The sequence below is a fragment of the Mixophyes fleayi genome, chromosome 9 (assembly GCF_038048845.1).
Source record: "Mixophyes fleayi isolate aMixFle1 chromosome 9, aMixFle1.hap1, whole genome shotgun sequence".
NCBI classification, from domain to species: domain Eukaryota; kingdom Metazoa; phylum Chordata; class Amphibia; order Anura; family Limnodynastidae; genus Mixophyes; species Mixophyes fleayi.
Genome location: NC_134410.1, coordinates 49,836,119 through 49,857,488, shown reverse-complemented (window position 1 = coordinate 49,857,488; position 21,370 = coordinate 49,836,119). Strand labels below are relative to the sequence as shown.

Below are 21,370 nucleotides of genomic sequence, written 5' to 3'. Positions count from 1 at the left end.
CCCCTCTGCTAAATCCTGAAAATTACTCTAAAAGTCCGGGTCAGATCCCAGAGTTATTGCTAAAGTAAAGTCATTGCCAGGACAGCTTCTTATTGTCCCCGGATCATTTTTTAATAATTGGCTGCGTTTTATTATTCCTTATCATTGTCAGGATGATAATTAACGGGGGGAAATGTGGACATTAAAAAATAGGTCCTAAAACCTTTTACATAGTCTTCGCTTTAACAGAGTGTTCAAAGCTCTTTCATTAACACGTTTCAAACCTTCTCTGCAGCATAGAGTATTATGTACTTAAAGAGCAATCCCATGGAACTGCATTGCTTTGAGAATGAGTGTTTCTCAATGTTACAGATTTCGTGGAAATTGACACAAAGAGAGCCAAACGCTTGTCAAAAGGTGTGCGTACAGGGCCATTCACTTACATATTTATTGGACTTTCATGGTCAAAGCAAATAATGATATACAGTAGACAATTTAATAATATAATCACTCAGATATATCTTAAACCAAGTTTTATTTATTTTTTTGTAAATGAGTTTACACACATTCCAAATTTACATGGCAATGCGAAAAAAGACAAATACTTATATATAAAAAACTATAAAAGGAGAACAATTTCTGCTGAATAGCATTGTACGATAAGAAATATTTCATTAGGTAGCAGTCAGTGCAGAAACATTACATGGTGCATAGGTTAGGGGCTGAACAGTGTTTTCTGTAAGAAATCTATACAAAGGTTAAGACAGAGGTGGTTGTGTTTTAATATACCAGATTTAGAAGGGCAAATCTGTACACAACATTGACCAATGAGAGATATGCCACTTCTTTCAAATACAAAGATATATTTATTAGCATGGTGCAAATAGAACACATGTGTTACATTTCACCGGATATGAGCTTTGATCTTGTGCATGTGCTTTCATCTCTGTCCCTCTGAGCATGCTCAGTAGAGGCCCCCTATTGCGGAACTGAAAGCCGAAACAGGGCCCTACTGTGCAAATGCCAGCCCACCCCCTTCACCATCGTGTTCTATACCAGTTGCATGTCTGGAGTTACATCCCTGGTGAAAGCTAATATCTGGTTGCTATGACTTACCACATTCCAGTGCTATTTGTACCATGATACTTAAATTGCTTTACGGTATGATTGTGGTTATACCAACAATAAGTTTTTCACTATTTGGCAGTAGATCTGGCTTATTGGTCCTGGCAATTATTAAAGGCAATGACTGCCTGATTTTTTAACACATTACAATATAATATTAAACTGCGGTGAGGCAATGAGATACCATATATGGTGTATAAGACTTGTTGGTGATCATACCAAGTAAAAATGTTACCTTTCTTGCAATCAGCTCCTAAAGTCACACACCTCCGTCTCTGACCTCTTTGTGAGATAAAGTGAGTATTTGTATACTCTCACTTCACGGGGAAACTGGTTAACTCCCTCAATGGACACATTTGTTACCTTTAGTTCTAAACTGATAAACACTGCATTTTAGTAACATACAAACTGTTGGAATCTCTTCACATTATACTGCTGATGCAAAGAATATGATTCAAAATATTTAGCCCCAGAACCTTTATTGGGTCTGTCCCTGTAGCCTATAACGATCTCACCAATGTAATGCTCTTGCTGAAACAATGACATTACCCTTTAACTGAGAGTCTTGTGTTTTGTAAATATGTGTTTTCCTTATTTGTTGCGTTGTTTAAAATACCTATCAAGTTACTACTGTCAGTGGTTTTTAAAGCCACAGAATGCTGCAATATTAATGTACAACTGTGGCTGTCTGTCCTTGACAGCATGATAACAGTATTACAGTACAATAGGAGATACTCGCTCTACAAACCGCATGATCTTATCTTTCCATCATACATTTATCTATCATCTTGTCCACCACAAGTCAACACTTGTCCTCCTGCACCCTTAACAGTCAAGGATGGAGATGGAATCAAGGTTAAAAAACCACTTGCCTAAGTCTACTTAGCAAATCCTTTATCATAACCCAACTCCTTTGAAAGAAAATCATGAAATAGTCAAGCAAGATAACCATACTTGTCAGTAGTAAAATATGAAGAAATGCATTGCACATTTCCATGCATGCACCCCAAATGTCTTGTTAACGAACAAGCTAAAACTTCTAAAAAGTTACACCCACTAATCCACTAAGTACTTGAATCCTAACTACATCTATGCCTAACATCTTTCTTTTTAAACATCAATAAAAAGCTTTGCTGTACATTTTAGATGGCAAAACAAATGTTAGTTCAGCCCAATGCTTCCAAATGAAATCCACTGCCCATTGCTCTGCAGTGCACTAAGGACTCCATCTAGCAGCTTAAGGGTTAATAAATGCTAAACAAAAAAAAAAAAAAAAAACGCACCACAAGTGAGGCATAATTATCAAAGACCATACATGTGCTGTATACATTAAGCAAGAAATCATTGGCTTCAAGCTGCGCTATATTACAACATGATACAGTGAAAACAGTTTGGCTCAACCCTTCTGGTATTCACCAGCTTTTCAAACATTTGAATCAGTGCCCTTTGCTCATGAAATACCTTTGTGGTCAGTAATAAATATAGCATTGGGCAAAGAAGAGGGAGAGAAAAGTTATCAGATTGCAGACATTAAGGACTTTTATAAGGAGCGTGAAATTAAAAATAATGTCGGCTAAATACATCCTGGATTAATTTGGTCACTTTATTGGGGTTCACATATAAAATATGGCACAATATATATATACATAAGAAATGTATTATACTTTTGTAAGAGGTTTTTGTTTAGTATGGCATGTTTTGGTAGCAATATTGTATTTGAAAAAAACATCTCGATAACCAATAGAAGTGGGAACAATTATTCCTCATTGGCTACTTTGCAATTAAGACGTTGGTTTGTAAAGAAAAACATTATGAACAGACTCATTTATTAAAAAAGGCATTGTAGGGCAAAGCTATGAAATGGAATATGAAAAAATAACGCGATATTATTAGTACATATCACCCATTCTTTTACAGCCAGTAAAGGTCATTTACGCACTGCAAAATTGGAGCAGTGCAGCGCAAATGTTCTTTTGTGATGTCATTCTTTTATTTGCAGGTGCATCATTTTTGGGGAAGCGCATTGATCTGCCAGCCAAAATGGGACACAAAGAACTTTCCGCAGACTGATGGGAGGAGTTGGCCGGATTGAGGTTGTTTCTTGCTGAATGTAGATTAGGCACTCTTGCGCTGCCCCTTTTGTACTGCACTGAAGTGCAAAAACGAGATTTCATTAACTCACCATCAGCTATTTATATAGCGCCACTAATTCCGCTGTACAACCTCAAAAGTCCCAGAGATTGGCACTCTATACTTCTATACTATTAATTCTATACTATAATGTTACACAATTTGAACTTTCCATTTGCACTTCTGCTGGAAAGAACATCACTTAGAGCAATGCAATCAAAATCTTCAAACACACAAAAGTAACACAACATGCAGACAGACCTGGGGTCCTCTCACTCCTAATTAATTGAAGTTGAGCAGTATTTTATTTAACAACTAAAAAGTAGTAGGAGGTTGGACTTTGATGTGATGTTTTACACTCCCCTGCACCTTTTCAGGTTTCTTCGTCATCCAAGAATTAGGTGCAGTTTCACCTTACAAGGTGTTTCCAAAGAACACTGGTCGTGCACCTTGATTTGGGGATTGCAGTGATTAGTAGTTGTGCACGTGAAGCATTGTGCACGCTCAGATTTTGCGTTTCACAAATGACCCTTAATGTTCCTAAAAATCCTAGTTGTTATATACTGACCTTATTCCCCAATGTCTCATTTAATTCATCCTTGCTCTGTTTTAAAGAGCCAAATGCAGCTAAGCATCATTTTATCAAAAATAAAAAATTAAAACTGCAGAATAAAACATTTCTGCCAAAACCAGTCTTTATACATGTAAAATAAACAAGGATACACAATCTACATCAGTGCCCAGGATTAAGGGCAAGACTTAACCATATCATGCCTGACTTCAACATCAGGTAAATAGCTTGGGCTCAAGTTTATATTTTCATTGTGCATTTAGGCCTAATTAGCAGCACAAAAACAGCAGTGCTATAGTTTACTTTTGCCATAACTATTTATTTTTAAGGTGTTTAAACTATATAAACTGCCTTCAGCTTAGAGACCATCTGTAATATCCTTAGTTATCCCCCAAAAGTTATCAATTAAGGGAGTTATGGCAAACAGCTTTAATATGTGGGCAAATAAATATTTTGCCTCAAATCCGGACATTCTCATGACAATGGTGGTAATGCATCTGGAATGCTCAGAGAATAAATCCTTAGCACTCTATGAGGCATTCGTAGGCAATGCCCAGCTTACTGACAGGGTATGCTGGGAGCTTTAGTTTAGCATCCAGGATGCCAGCACCTGCCTTAATAAATCAAATAAACACTTCTTAATGAGCCTTCCCCATCCCGCTAGCATATTTATGTGCAGGTTTACATTCAGTCTCCTGTGTCATCTGTCTGATGACACTAAATAACTAACAGTGCAATACATCCCCTAAACATTCTTGTAGAGAAGACACGCAGGACAAAAACATACTGTACAATAATTGTGGCACAGTGCAAAACTGAGAATGTTCTGTGGCAGCAATGGGGCAACCCCTGACTGATGGCTCACTAAGGTGGCCCATTCATATTTTATATTCACATGACTTCTGCAGGTGCTTTATCATGAAAGCCATTTATTTGAAGGTTGTACTCAGCAACACAATTTATTATCAAAACAAATTGGTTTGTTCCGCTAACCTAGTAGTAGAGGAATGGAACTCTCTCACAGTAGATGTATATGACTGACGCTATCACGCACTTCATTAGATTAGTGTTAAAGTGGTTCTGTGCTTCTCCCTTGTTTTGTTAATAGATCTGATTTGGGTAAATCCAGGATAAGAAATAACTAGGAACAAAAAAAATAAGCTTTGGTGCCAACTTTTGGCTTGATCAAAATGTTAAAAAAATTCTATTTCTGGAACAGTTACAGGTATAATATCATAGCCTCAGTTTCATTTGTAAAGGGAACTCCAGGGCATCATTTAAATTTCATGCTAACATTTTCTCCAAATAACATTCAAATTCACATTGGTTATGTGAAGCTGTTTCTCTTTCAGACCTAAGAAATGGGAGCGCTCGCTCTATATTCCTGCCTTTGAATACACTTATGAGGGGATCTTATTTTCTATGTGGAGTAATATTACGCTAAATATAGTGAGACGGTGTTCTTGGAAAAATAAACCAAAATCTAACTGTGCAGGTACAAATCCACTGCTATATGAACCTTATCATATTAATCAAATACCTGTATGTAAATCAAATCAAAATAGATCTATGTGATGGATAAACAACATGCAGTCTGACGTTTCAGCCAGCCACCAGATAATTAGATCACTGGGTCATAACATTCGCTAATCAATCAGCCTATGGGGCTCTGCAGAGACAAGCAACCTAATTACTCTGTAACCTCTTGCATGCTGGAGAGGATCACTGAATAGCTAGCGCACAGATTAAGACAAGTCATAATACATTTTTGCTTTAGCTGTCAGAACATATACTCTGGCGGTCACTCGGCTTTAGTACACAACAACCCCATGATGACACGCTGTGAACATTAGTCCTAGTTCACATCACAAGTTATAAAAAATTGCAGGTTATCAAGCTGCAACCCACAATCAAATGTATAGTTTTATGATGGATGTGATTCACATTGCATGCATGCCGGCAGTGGTTACTCTGCAATTATACAGATTGCATCCTCATTTATTCATAAGTACACAAATACAAGCGGCGATGGGTTAAAGCGGATAACATGGGAATTCCAAATATAAAGCGTGTTTTCCACGAAACAACATCTTCCCATAAATGAGCTTCAGTAATGCATATATTGTAAGTGATCTGCTTTAGTAGGAAGTTACCTGATCACACCAATGGGAATTGAAGAATTTTAACAAGATATGTGTATTAAAGAGCCAAGCAGTCTACCACAGAGTTTCCATACCTTTTTTTTTAACAAGTACCCCCATGTGAAAGTAAATGTTCCCAACTACCCACTTCTATAATGGTACCTGACATATCTGCTCTATTCCACAGAGACCCGAAAACAAGCCTTGTTGACTTCACACTTAAAACAATGTTATTAATGGTAATGGTATTAGAAGGAAATGCTGCAGCTGCATTGTGTTGATATGCACTTTTATTTTATACCAATAAGAAATTAGAATTGTGTGCTACACACACACATACACACACACACACACACACACACACACACACACACACACACACACACACACACTGTTTAAACAATGTGTTCCTATACAGAATTTCTAAATGTTGGTTACTACAAGAATATGTACATATGTTATAGTTAAAAGACTAATAAACATTACATATTGAAGATTTATTTTCAAGTTTAATTTTTCTGAAGATACTAGTTTGTATTCTCACACTGAGGTCAGATGTCTGACTAGTTGGTAGCCCTCCATCAGATACCAATCACATATCAAAAGGAATGGGCATGTACCGTAGAGGCCGGATGAGCTAGATGTCTGCTCCACTTACACTGAATCTTCATACCCACATATGGTACAAATAACATATATTGGCAACAAATTAAATGTGCTCCCTCTTGGAAAAAACTATATAAACCATGCAGCATTGGTTAGAACACTTTTCTTTAGGTAAACTGTTTATGAATATTTGGAAAACTCTGCACATTTAATTAATGCTGGTAGCTAGTATCAATACAGAGCTTGTTCCAGCCACTTATTCTTCTGCCATCATGACCACAGTGTGAGACAGCGAAAAATCATATTTGGTGTTTCATAAAAAACCTGTTACTGGGATTAGTGGCTGTGTTGGTTGTGTATCCCTCAGCCTAACTCTCGGTTTATATCATTTTACCTTTCTGCAATTTCTGAATAAAATCTCGTTAAGCCAGCTAAGCAACATTTAGGTGCTTCTGCATAACCAGTGCAATGCTTGGTAAATAGGCTCCCTCATGCTTTGCAGTGCTATCACTGACAGTGACCACTTTATGTATAGGGCCACCTATAATTCTGGGGAAATGGCCTTATGATAAATATGCCCCTAAGTCCTGCATTTTTAATGTCCATAGTCTCATAGTAAGTAACATGTCACATTATATAAGCATGCATTGTGTAAAGGCATACGTGTGCCAAACAACTCACAAATAGGCCGCAGACAGTAAACAGTATCTAATATGACAACGACAATGTTCAATAAGTTAAATGGTAAGTTACAGTTGTTACAAATAAGTTATTCTTATGCCTAAAACAGAAACATTGATTTTCTTTTTACAAAAAATATCAAAACACTTAAAAATGACAGATACCCTTTGTGTATTTGTATGAACATTTTGTCTGCAAAATGAGTAATTGTTCAGAAAATGAGTTCTCCACTAGAGATTTGGAAATCATTTCAAACAACCAGTTTATAAAAGTAGGTTCCTGATAAATCACAGTGAAAAATAAAATATTATAAAAAATGTAACCAGGTTTCCTAATACAAAACATTTTAATAGCTGAAAACAAAGAATCACAGTGTTTTCAGGAGTGACTGTGACAAGGCAAGAGGGATTTATTAGAGACAGACCACTGACGTGCAATGATTTACATTTTACATTCTCTGCAATATTGCATGGGGGTGAGGGGATATGTCACATTATATCATTAGTATCTAAGGCAATGGTTCCCAACTGGTGTGTAGAAGTCAGGGCACATATGTATGTCACAATGCCAGGCTGGATGGGCCACAACAATTCAGGAAAAACAGGAGAAAATATGTTGAATATATGCAATAGATGTTATATATTAGTTGTATTTTAAATGTAAATTATACATATACGCTGTAATGCACTGTTTACACACAGATGTTTATTATTGAATCTATGATATTTATTATAATATTTTTATATTCCTGCATCACTAAAAAACAAATCATGTGGCCTCTGTGTCAGTCACGATATCCCAAAGGTTCGTAACCACTGATTGAAGGGCTCGTTCACACCTCTCTGTTTTAATGTGCTTCTTCTGCTTTCAAATATAGAACAAAATAACCAGTGGTATAGAACCAAAATCAGTGGTATACAGGGGCGCACGCAGGATTTTTTTAAAAAAAATCTAGAGAGAGAGCTGCTACGCATGCGGCGGCGCATGCGCAGCAGCTCCATTTCGGCGGCACTGTATTGTATAGCAGCCGCGGCGCTGTCAAAGAAGCGTCCGCAGCAGACGCTTCTTTGACAGCGCCGCGGCTGCTGTACAGTACAGTGCAGCTATGTAGGGGCACTGTTTAGCCCCCCTTCTCCGAGGTGGGGAGGGGTTTCTGGAGAACCAGAAACCCCCCCTGCCTGTGCCCCTGGTATAGTTCACATCATTTGGTTCTAAATTCTTAACGCAGTTTTTAATATTTTAGACGGCGACATGTTATGTTTGACATGCATTAATTCAACTTGAAAATATATAAGAACTCATGGAAAAAAAAACACACCTCAAATATGTGTTGTTATTAGCATTGAAGTTTTTTCTCCATGTAGATGTGTGAATATTGCTTCTTAGTATAAGTACATTTTACAATTTGGAATTTCTCAATTTTAGTTCCCATCGGTGTATTAAGAGAATTTGCACATCAGGGGCTTAGTCTTTGGAATAAATTCATCTCATACCTTGTGGACACATACCCTGCTTAAAATGTATTGATTAATATGACAATAAGGCACTCGCAGCGACATCCACTAAACATGGACAGCTTAGCAGATGCCACTGCTACCCAAATGGCAGGTTTATTGAGAAGCACAAGGCGTTCAGTATATATGGAGGCAGGGTTTGTCTCCAGTTAAACAGATCCTTTTAATATTTCATGGTAACCCAGCACTTTATTTTTAACAATTAATAAATGCACATTTTCTGTGCAGCGTATCACAGGGAAAACAAAATCGCCTACATATATGTGTTTAACCTATGAAAGAGTAGTTAGCAATAGTTCCATACTTTGAACTTTATATACACTTAACATATTAATTATCCCAAAATATTCCAAATCATGTAATTTTATCCTTAACCAACCTAATCTAATTTACACTTGGAATTAAGCTTAGTGCTTGGTTTCCAAGATAATGATTCTGGATTGCAAGATTAATGAACAGGAAATGACACAGACTCTATATAAAATAAAATAAAAATGTTGACTAACTAAACTTCTTTAAAGACATGGAAACGTTATCACATCAAAGGGAATTATATAAACTGTTCTTTCATATATGAACTTATTAAATTTTAACTAGTAGCTTTCTTTCCATTCCCTTCTAGAATGTAAAGGGATAGAAATGTATCAATGATATTTAATGGTATTGATTTTCTGCTGGATGATAGGTGTCCCTTTAAGTCAATTTTAGGCTGTACCGCCCCGCATCACATCTGTGACATGTGCAAGACTGAATACTCCAGCTTAGGTCAAGTTACTGTACCAGTCGCTAATGCAACGTTATAAGATGGCAAGATCATTTCAATTTGGAAAAAAAGGTGCTACAATTTATATGGTGGGACATGGTGCCGAATGAGATTTACTCAAGAGGAAATAATCATTCTACACTAACAATATTTATTCTTTTGCAGCTTTAACAATTTGATATCAAGAAGGATTCTCTTTTTGTAAAAACAGATGCATTGGCAGAATAACTTGCATTTTATAATTAGCTATGTAAAGAGTATGTAGAGTTTAAATCCTGACAGTGAATTTAGATTACCATGAAATATTCTTATTGCATATAATGTTATTGAATTCTTTTTTGTCTACATGTTTTCTGATTAAACCGATCAATCATAAGTAATGTCCCTAAATGAATTGTGTGTCTGTAGTGCTGACGGTTCAAGGAACCGCTTATAAAATACAAAAACATTAATCACTGTCTGTAAATATATAAAACATAATAATACTCATATTTGTTTCCCATAATGCCGATACTTCTGCCATCTGCTGCTGAAGTGGAGTCATTTGTTTCCCTAATGTGGCATTGGTGCTAGAGAAAAATCCGAAGTATAATAAAATGTGATGTGGTCAGAACCATTGAACCAGTGGAAGGGGAGGGCGCTGAAATTGTGTTGAGAAAGTCAGGAGGCCGACTGGCGCCCAGGTCATCTAACATAAGCCAGTCACTCTCAGAAATGATGAATAAATCTCTCTGTTTGTTAAATTGACTTCTCAAAACTGTCAAAAAATAACAATTAAAATAGTGGCTCAAATTGTAGGTGAACATTACAAATAGGTATGTAGTAACGTTTATCCCTCTCACTGCAAAAGCGAATTAAATATCCATGCTTATAAAAGAAACAGGGTTAAACAGTTCCACCAAGAATGGAAGAATGAATCATGCTTCTCAATCACTATCCAATTGCCCTGCATACATAAGCGAACTTTGAGCAACTCTTAAAAATCGGAGTGACCCTTTAACTTTAGAAGGTGATAGGCTGATATTGAGTCAGTAGAAACCCACAATTAATTATTCTGATTTAAACTGGCATTCCTAATTTCATGTTACAAGAGGGGGTCTAGGTTATCAATATAAAACAGACGTACAAAATGATCATTAACACACTCTAAACATTCCCTAGTAAACCTACATGTGTCTTGATTGTTACATCACTGTATAACAATACAATTCACAATGGCTGGTGTCAGCTGTCTGCCATCATCCACAGCCGATACAAGCACCAAGTTTGGTACTTGGGACAACTTGTGAATGGCACCCATACATACAGTACATAATTTTGAAGCCTGCTTCATCACTATAAAATAGTTGGCTCTCCCCGTCAGGTTGGGTCACATGACATTGATGACAAAAACTATAAATCACAGAAAAATAAAAAAAGATTAAAAGCTGTAATTGGATCCTTTAAAAAGCACCAGTGTGCTGATCTGATCTTTTCTGCTGTGTGATCCTACTCATTGGGGACACAATACTCTGTTACTCTTTACATGGAGTCCCCAAGAGAGTCGGAGTCATCCAGGGACAGGGGTAGGTACAGATCCTGTAAAAAATAGCAAGAGAGGGATGTGTTAATGTCTTAGAACACAAGCCAGTTAGAATTATATTCTGTTTGTTTTCATTGATCATTTAGCGCTAAGAAGACATGACTCTATAACATCTTCCTTTATAACTGGGCAAGAATCATTCATGTCTCATTTAGTTGATACACAATAACAGGTATGGCTGGAATAAAAAATATGTTTTATAAATACATTGTGATTCGTATACTAGTGGCAGGTACTAGAACTATTAAAATGTATTGTGAATCTGTGCACTTCTGAACAGATTACTCTAATAATAAATAGTATTAAAATAAAAACATTTCTATAACAAATGGCTAGCATGATACATTGACAGAGAGACACGGAGCCAGAGAAGAAAATTTCACATAGGTACTATGTTTGCTGAACAGTCATTTATTGCTATGCCTGTATTCACCCAATTCAGGAAAAATTAATTAGACAATATAGACAAGGCCAATCCCGTTGGCATATTGTTTTCACTTTAGTTATGCAATGCTTTCAGTTAGTTTCTTGCTTTGATTTTCTGGATCAACAGAGTAGGGATAACAGATTAGAATGAGGAGAACACCACTTCTAACACCTATAATTCCATGTTTTTCTATTAGATCTTTTCTCTGTATAACCATAACCTCCTGTTTATTTTCATTACTTAATTGTAAGGTTTACTATATATTCTAACTACTATTATGTTGGTGGACATACATTTAGTTAATCTAGAAATTATTGCATATAGGGCTGTCATGTCACAGTTGCACAATTAAAACACATTTTTTCAGCATAAAAGAGATGTGACATGGTAAAACTGTTATCTAATATAATAATATTTAATATTGATCCAGTGGTTGTTGTCAGTTTTTAAATAACATGGTGCTTATAGCAGTTTGAGGGGTTAAGAGATCAGATGAAAAGGTGTATTACAGTCATTTAGATAAAATGTATTGTTTTTGCCCAACTTCTCTTTACCATCAACTATTGGTTGTAATAAACTGTTTTCATGATAATGTAGTTCCTGCACAAAATGCATAATCTCACATTAAAAAGCATATGCCCTTTTCATGCTATTTTGATGCGTTACGTAGGACTTTATTAAATTGAATGGAATCCTGCACATGTTCACCTACACTATTTAAAAAATAGTTCATACATCAAACTCATTGGTTTCGAAGTTCACCTTGATAGTCTTGGATTGGGACCAAATGTAGTCAAACAAGGTAAATTGCTACATTTGAAATGATCAAATAGAAAACCTGTACATTATTCTATGCACCTTTGTTGTAATTTGCCTACTGTATATTTCAGGGCCACCTTAACTACTTTATGGGCCCCCGGGCAATGCAGTGTACCGGGCCCCTAAAAAAAAAATAATATATATATATACATATAAATAGTGTGTGTGTGTGTGTGTAAAAAAAATATATATGTATGTAAAAAAAAACGTGATTATATATATAATCACTTTTTTATACATATATATATATATATATATATATATATATAGGGGCCCCTTAACTTACCTTAAGTCCGATCCTCTTCTTTTTTCCGCGCCGCTGAGTCTCTTCTGCCCTCTTCCGTGCTGTGGTTGCAGTGAATGCTGGGTGTGACATCATGCCCAGCATTCACTGCGAGCACAGTACGGAAGAGGGGACCAGGGAGGGAGCCGGATCACCGCTGATGTGAACGCAAGGTAAGTATTTTAAAAAAATATATATATTTATTTTTTATTATTATTTTTTTAGGATTCGGACGGGCCCCCCTTGCCTGCAGGGCCCCCGGGCACCTGCCCATCGTGCCCAATGGAAGAGACGGCCCTGGTATATTTTATAAATAAACTCACTTCACATTTTTAAAGGCATTTACAGATAAATTAATGAAACAGGAGATAACACCATAAGAAAAACAGCTCACTAATGTTTGCCTTACATGCAGCAATTGTACATTATAATAGTTCTGCCCTGTAACATTTTATAATCAGGTTTACATTGAACGGACAAGCTGTACTGCAGACAATTTATTACCTAGAAATAATGTACATACAGTATAATACAATTTAGCCAGATAGAGTTTGGAATAACAAGGTAGTGAGATATTAGATTACATAACTATTAAGTAGGAGAAGAAACATAATACCTTGTGCTTGCGAAGACTTCCAGGACTGGTTGGGGTTGAGATTGGGGACTGCTTAGATTTGGGTGTGGATAGCTGACTGCTTGATGTTCCATTAGCTGTTAAACAACATAAACAAATAAGACTTATTAATGGTTCACTGCAAGTCTATAATAAAACACTGTTTACAGACCTATGGAAAGAGTCAACCTTCACCAATCTTACCAATATAACCAATATTGAACATGCACCAATATATCTAGCCATTAATGTACTTTGAGTAGCCCCGGGACACCCAGGACCTGTACAAGGTGCATCTGTGCCCAGGTACTTGCTACCATTCTCCAAGGACATAGTAGAGGATAAGGCACTGTTATGAAAGGGATCAATAGGGAGACACTGAGCCAGAGAAGTAAAGCTCACATAGCCACTCTATGTGCCCAACAGGTGTTTAATGGGTTGCCTGTGTTCTCTCAATTCAGGTAAAATTAATTAGCAAATTAGTATGTGTGTGAATGTACAAAATCCAGCTAACACATAGTGAGGTCTAGTAGTTGGAAGGATTTCTTGCATATTAAGGGGGGCATCATCCTTGGTCATATCTAATAGGCACCATAAGACCACCTTGCTAGGCATTTAATTGATAACTGTCCCTGATTTATAGGCCAAAACACTGTCCTTAGATTGTCAGGAGGTACCCCCTGAAAATGTACTATAGTTGAGACCATATAGTCAGCAATGAACTGAGAAGCGAGCAGACCAGCAGGAGGTAGGTCTGGCATGGCCAGCACCTACACATAACTAGAGACCTTTAAAGGACAGGGCTGTCAAACACTTACTGGTGCAATTCAAGTCATATTACCTCTAAACTCTCTCCATACTATACTGTAAGTGTCTCATATAAGTAACTTTGGTGATACCACTACCATTTTTTTTTAATTCTGTTGAGAATAACTACAGTATATGCTGTGTATATTTAGCTAAACTAAGATATATATTTATCATCTGTATGGATATTTTGTTGAGTAAATTTCTGTATTGCCCCCTTTGTTAGATTAGTAGCTGGAAGATAACTGTGTGTGTGAGCCCACAGCTGGCCGACAGGCTGACTGCACAATATGGTCAAACTGCAATATGAAAAACATACAGTATAGAAGAATATATTATAATAATAGGTCCCTTTAATCACTATAGAACAGTGATTTGAGTTTGATTTGAGGTTCCAGAAGCTGGTCTGTTTCAATACCTCCAATTGAAACAATGTATAAATTGCATACTGTAGGGCTATTTAAAGGGCTTGTTGCTATTAGATAAAACAGCGTATTGTACACACTACTAGTTAATTATGGAAACTGATTAATGAAATTATATATTCACGAAAATTCCTGATCCAGACTTATGAGACATTTAAATTAATAAAGAGATCCTGAAATGCTCACAGCAATTTTAAATCCCTTTATTACACAAATATTTTGCTATTTTATTAAAGATTTTTATAGTAATTGTAAATAAAAGTAACATTTTTATCACCTAAAGGGAATACATGTAAAACACACAGTAATTTGAGTAAAAATTGAGTAAGTAGTCTCCTGGACAAAACCATATTACAATGCAAGGGGTGCAAATTAGTTTTCTATTTTGCACATAAGTTAAACACTGTCTGTTTTTTCATGTAGCACACAAAAACATGATAGCTTATTTGTACACTGAAATTTAAAGTTGATATTTCTGAGCTACATGAAAAAACAGTCAGTATTTAACTTATGTGCAAAATAGAATTCTAATTTGCACCCCTTGCATTGTAACATGGTTTTGTTGAGGAAACTACTAATATTTTTCTTAACTTTCCTTAATGAATCAGGCACAGTATGTGCACCATTTATAAGCAGCACTTATGTTCTTTTCCATTCAATGGTCAGTATATTGTACAATATGCAACAACAGGGGCTCTGAATTGTACAATAATCACCATAGTGGGTTATGTACTCTTAAAAAATGGGCTCTCTACTGTGTCCGGCCTTAGACCCACTGGCATTTGTTTTGTGTAAAAAATAAATGCAGGTATAAATGCCAGTGAAGCCGCGTGTCAAATGCAAATGGTTTTAACATGCAATTGTTAAATGTGGTTTTAATTGAGTTTGGAAGGTCACTGGAGGTCCCTAGGCTTCCCCAATGCCTTTACTGCAAGTGAATGGAGCAGGGTGCCACAACGCTCATGAACATAAGTAACACCAGAATGGGGGCTGGGAAACATTTTCAGACCTGTTTTCTTGTATTGTACTAACGAGATTGATGCCTGTGGGTATAAACTATTCACCAGAACGGGCTCTGTATTGTATATTTTATGTGAGACTGGGCTCTGTTGAATACTGTTCATCAGACATGACTCTGCATTGTATACATATAATCAGAGTTAAGAAGAGTGTCTCCTTATTTAGAAATAGCTCCCATTTCCAATGAAGTATTCCAGAACTCTGAGGCTCTTGAAGGTTATATGGTTTATTCTACTATTCCCCTGGTCTGACAACATCCACATGTATCAAGCTGTTATCTTCGTATTAAGCTGCCATTGACTTGAAGCATACTTGCCAACTCTCCCGGAATGTCCGGGAGACTCCCGAAATTCGGGTCGGTCTCACGGACTCCTGGGAGAGCTGGCAAATCTCCTGCATCCTGCAATTGCGGGGTTAAAATGATGCGATTTGCGGTGAATCGCATAATTTTGGCCCCGCCCCATTGACAAAATGGCATATTTGTCGCAGGGGTAGGGCCAAAATGACGCGATTCACTGCGCCCCGCTCTCTAGACACGCCCCTATCCTGGATACAACTTGCCAAAAGTAGGCAAGTATGACTTGAAGGCATAACATAATTAAAAGGAAGCTTTGCATACTTAAAAATAGTGTGCTCTAAACAATTGCTGTGCTTCACCCTGCACATCAAAATGGGTCTTCTTGTTTTCAAATATGGTATCCCTAATGGAAGTTCCTTGTAAGATATAGTTCTGAGTACACACTTTGGTTCAACTCAGTTTCTACCTTAAGAACCCTGTGTGGGTATGAGGAGATTCCCTCCTCCTGGCATTTGTCACTACAAATATTTCAAATGTTGAAGTTCTGCGTTTATATATATATATATATATATATATATATATATATATATATGCCAATGCTTTAGCTTTCACAGTAAGTCAAATCTTATGTCTAAATATATTACATACCTTGGTATTTACAGTATGAACTATCTGTGCTCAGGCCTGCTGGAGGCCAGACCTTTGCATCATCACCATACCCTTGATATGTACAGAATAAGACAGGAAGATAGAAATATAGAGGACAGAGGGAATATGCTATTTCTACCTTTCTGTTAAATGCAGCATGCCGACATGATTATGTGGACAGCTCCTGACATTTACGTAAAAGGCAAAAGATCACCAATGTGAAATAAGACTGAAATAAATCTATAATAAGTAAATTCTTTCCACTATGAAATAAAAAATATAAAACAATTTGTAACACATGGTTACTCAGTGACTGGACATCATCACACAGCAAACGAAAGCAGCTTGGAAAATAATAGACACTAATTGGGAAACAACTTGTACTGTTAATGGTTAAGGCGCCTAGGTTGCTCTTCCTTGCTTTATCTCCAGCCAATCGAGTTCATAATAGGAAAGGAGGCTTTAAATCTGTAACCAAGTATATTCTGATTTGATATACAATTCACATTTTGTACGTATTTACTCTTTTAATTATTTTTAATATTTACACATGGATTGTACTTGAAAATGTAATGTTGCCATGTCAACTCTAGAACAAGTCGCGGAAATTCTGAATACTTTTTACATTGCTGATGCTAGCAAAAACTGTTTGCTTCTTGCCTGGTGACACATGGACGTTTTGGGGAGACTAATGCAAAGAGATGGTATGTGGATCCATAACTGTAGAAAGTGAATCTGTGAATAGTAAGAAGGGAAACTTAGTATATAAAGGACCTAAAATTCTCTAGAACCCATCATGTCTGAGAATACTATGTTTATTTTTTTAAGTCTGATGTGTGGTGCTGGCTCAAAACCATGAGGCACCTTCTAAGATTACCATTAATATAGCAATCCTTTAAATCACTGCTTTACCCACTGGGTGTTGTGAGCATGACATAAACAAGTACCACTTCAGAGTCCTGCCTATAAACAGCTCTTTAGGGTTAATCAATGCAGGGTAGATGCTTCTGATAAGCATATAAAGTGCTCAGGGAAAGGTAGCTGCATACAACCAGGTTATGGAGACTTTAGCGCTATGTACACCTGTATACATAGCTGCATTAAGGGTCCAGTTCTTATAACTGGACTATATTTTTTATACTTCTGTTTGGACAGTTTGGCTCCCATAGGATTTATCCATTGTGATTATAATCACCTGTGCATCTGGCCTTTCTCAGATATTCTTATAGGACAGAAGCCAAAACAACTCTGCTACACAGAGGGTAATTCATGGTTTGCTCAACCATGATGATAGTATACCATAAAAAGAAGCTGTTTAAATACAAGAATTTCCACCTGTATTAAATTTTAGCGATGAGTGAGCCATCTACATCCCTCTATCTAAAGTAGTTTGCAACACTGCTCAAAGACATTCATGGCAAGTTCATGGTAACATGAAGGCATAGGTTACTATACCAAGTAACAACGACACACCCAGGATTAGATTATCAATAGAGTGCATGAAACTGTATTACCATCTGATACAGAGTTGTAGGGAATGGAGTATAAAGTTATTAAATTAAATTATTGGAGTCCACGGTCAAGGGACAATGTTAGTTGCCCACTGATCCCATTAATCTGAACTGGCTGGGATATTATTATTCTGTTCAGCTCCCTGGGTGCCCTCTGAAGGGAAAGTATGACTACTAGTGGTGCCCATCTGCTATTAAGAACAAAAACAAGTTGTGTTGTAGTATCCTTCTGAAACAAGGCATCTATGTGTATGTCTAGACAATAAAGCAAATATAATTAATTGACATTCCCATAATGCATGTTGGTGAAAGTTATAAATCCATACCTTCCACAGACATTGCCATGGCCTTACTTCACCTTACAAATAAGTACATTGGAGCCAATAGTCTATTGGACCCAAAGAGTCCTACATTTATTTCCTTGGAAAGGGCCAAGTAGAGTTCATCCTTTGTACAGGAGACAAAGGCTCTAGCAAAGAAAGGGGCAGCTCACTTTATATTAATTTTTGAATATAAATTACCAGGAAAATAGTCCATCAAGTTTAACCTTTTCTATCATTTAACCAGAAGATGGCAAAACAAAACACTAAGTAAAGTAGTTTCCAAAAAACATGAAAAAATGTCTCCGAACCTCATAAATGCCAATCTGAATCCATATTCAGTCACTCCAATTATGACAAGGGCGCTAATGAGGATGTTGATGGGGATGATGTTGTTTGTGTAAGTCCTGCATCAGTGGAAGCAGTTCTTGCACGTGATAAGAAGAAGACCACACATATCCCCCTCATCCTGTTGCAATTCCAAATTGGCATCCTCAATTTGTGTATCACCGGCTACACTTAGGCTGTTCATACACACATCTGCAGAAATGCTGAAAAGGGCCTTCTTTATGGGTACACTATCAGAAAGGTCAGGCTTACACATAGCTCTCGTTGATATATTCTTCTCAGGGATTTGTGTCATTTCTGAATCTGAACATACATTATCCTCTACAGGGGCAAACGCAGGATTTGTAGAGGGGGATTTCCACACCACACCGCCAGTGGGCGTGACCAGCATGCATGGGGGTGTGGCTATAATATTAGACAGTGCTTGGCTGCTCTCCAACTCTTCCTATCCCCATAATATACATGGGCAATGTTGCCTGCACTACTGTTAGGTGCACGTAGTTCTCCCTTTTCAAGCAGAGCCGTGTGAAGCTGGGGAAGGGTCCAGCCACCTCAATTATACAGTGCCCCAGACTTGGAGGGGGTTTCCATGCACTAGGAAACCCCCCCTCGGTTTGCCTATGCTCTAATGCTTTACTGTTTTCTTCCAGCTCCGCTTTTACACATAAAAGTATTTGAACACCACTTTTGGAGTCAGAATGACAAGGTCTTGCTTGGTCATGACTGACCTTACAAGAAGATGCGTCAGTGACAGTTGCAGAACTAGCACTCATAGAGAAAGGAGAAGGCCTCATTCTTTCCTTGCCTCTGTGTGTGTAGAATGGCATGTTGGCAATTTTATTTTTTTCTGCAGATAACTTTGCCTGAATTACAAGTTTTTTTTTCTTGACCAAGGTAAAAGGTGTTTTTTTACATTTTTGTTTCCCTGACTTAAAAACACTATGCACTTTAACATAGGCTTTAGCAGATGACGTAGAGGGATTACTATCATCATGACTGGTGCCAGCAGCTGCTTGGTGCTACTGGTCTTCTGTGTACTGCTGTGAATCCATTTTGATAACACAGTACAATGTGACTGCAGATTAAGAACAACACTGCCAACCCTATTATTTCTATTTCAGCAATGACAATTAGCAATGGAGCAATGGAGCTCTCCTGTTTGTGTGTGAGCTATATAACACCGTACAATGTGACTGCAGATTTAGACCAAGACTGCCAGCCCTATTATTTCTATTTCAGCAATGACAACTAGCAATGGAGTCCTCCTGTTTGTGTGTTAGCTATATAACACAGTACAATTTGACTGCAGATTTAGACCAAGACTGCCAGTCCTATTATTTCTATTTCAGCAATGACAATTAGCAATGGAGCAATGGCAATGGAGCTCTCCTGTTTGTGTGTGAGCTATATAACACAGTAAAATGTGACTGTGATTTAGAAGACCAAGACTGCCAGCCCTATTATTTCTATTTAAGCAATGACAATTAGAAATGGAGCTCTCCTGAATGTCACTGGAGACTTTGAAGAACACTGCTATTCCTCCTCTTTCTTTTCTAGCTATGCACTGCCCAACCGCACTAGAGACTGCCAAGAACCGTGCTACCCCTTCTGTGTCCCTCTGTGGAATGGCGCTGGATCGCCGCGGAGGGTGGTACCTATAGAATCCAAAACTCTCGAGATCTGACGACGTAACAATGATGTTTTGTCTCATATTCAATTCTGAGGGCGCGCAAAAGTACTCGGATCTGGTAAGTTTGGGTGTGTTCGGTTCTCAGGGAACCGAGCCTTAGCATTTCTAATATAAACATTATGCACTTACATATCTGTGATGTAATTGTATGGCCGTAAGTAGAGTTCTGCTGATTCCCTGCTGGGATCACACTCCAGTTGAGACTTATAAATAGTATATGTTATTTCAAATATCTTAGGTATATTATACATGTCTCCCTGTACAAATCACTCAGCCCCTGGGTATATTATTGTTGTCTCCCTGTACAAATCACTCAGCCCCTGGGTATATTATACACCCCCCCCCCCCCCCCCTGTGTATACCGTCCAAAAGCATTTAAATGATATAACTTATTATTTATCGACTTGTGCACACTCACCCTAAATAGTTATTAGTGCACAGCGGCATTGGCAGTGCTATGTGTTGCAATACTGCTGTACTTCCAGTGTGGCAGCTGCTCCTGTGGGTGTCACTGTGTTGTCATTCTGCATTGCTGTTGCTGTCACTGTATCACATACAAAACCCTCCTTACCTTATACTCCAAGTTTCTCCAGTTTCTTAGTCCAAGGAGCTGAACTAAGCTGATCCTTATTCCCAGCAATTTCTAGTGGTGCTGCCACCAAAGCACCTTCCCCACTTGACTCTCAGCTCTCCAAATTGCTCTTCAGGCTGCAGCTGTAGATACCAAGGCCAGAGATTCATAGGGTGCACCACTCCCTTAATTAATGCCACATTCCATTAAGCTTCTGCGGGAGTCTGTCTCTTACATTGCAGAAACCCTGGACCCTGCTCAGGGAGACGAGGAGATGGCAAGGACACACACCCCCTGCCTCTGGCACCCGGAGCACCTGATTCATCTGTTCCACACATGATTTGCACCCTGACCAGGTATAGCTGGCCTGGAGGGCCTCCAGAGAGGTTGTGTCCCTTTTAATCTAGTTCTGACTATCTATGTTTATGAATGTTTTGCATGTAGCTGAAATTGTTGCATAAACAACATGTTAGTGAAAAAAAACATTTAAAATTTAAA

The 21,370-nt window shown here is 37.6% G+C and overlaps 1 protein-coding gene across 3 annotated transcripts in view; it reads right to left on the bottom strand.

Moving 5' to 3' along the window:
- Window positions 1–497: 497 nt before the first annotated feature.
- Window positions 498–21,370, bottom strand: part of DCX (doublecortin) — a 102,735-nt gene continuing 81,862 nt past the window's right edge. For 2 of the 3 annotated variants that reach the window (XR_012678868.1, XR_012678869.1), the window contains exons 6-8: window positions 13,238–13,332; window positions 6,311–11,088; window positions 498–6,270 (exon numbers count right to left, since the gene is read on the bottom strand). Coding sequence is in view for 1 of the 3 variants with exons in the window: in XM_075184314.1 (XP_075040415.1) it covers window positions 11,032–11,088; window positions 13,238–13,332 (152 nt within the window). In the remaining 2 variants the exon portion in view is untranslated. Of the gene's footprint in view, window positions 6,271–6,298; window positions 11,089–13,237; window positions 13,333–21,370 lie in introns of those variants that run through there. The other variant, XM_075184314.1, reaches the window with a different exon arrangement.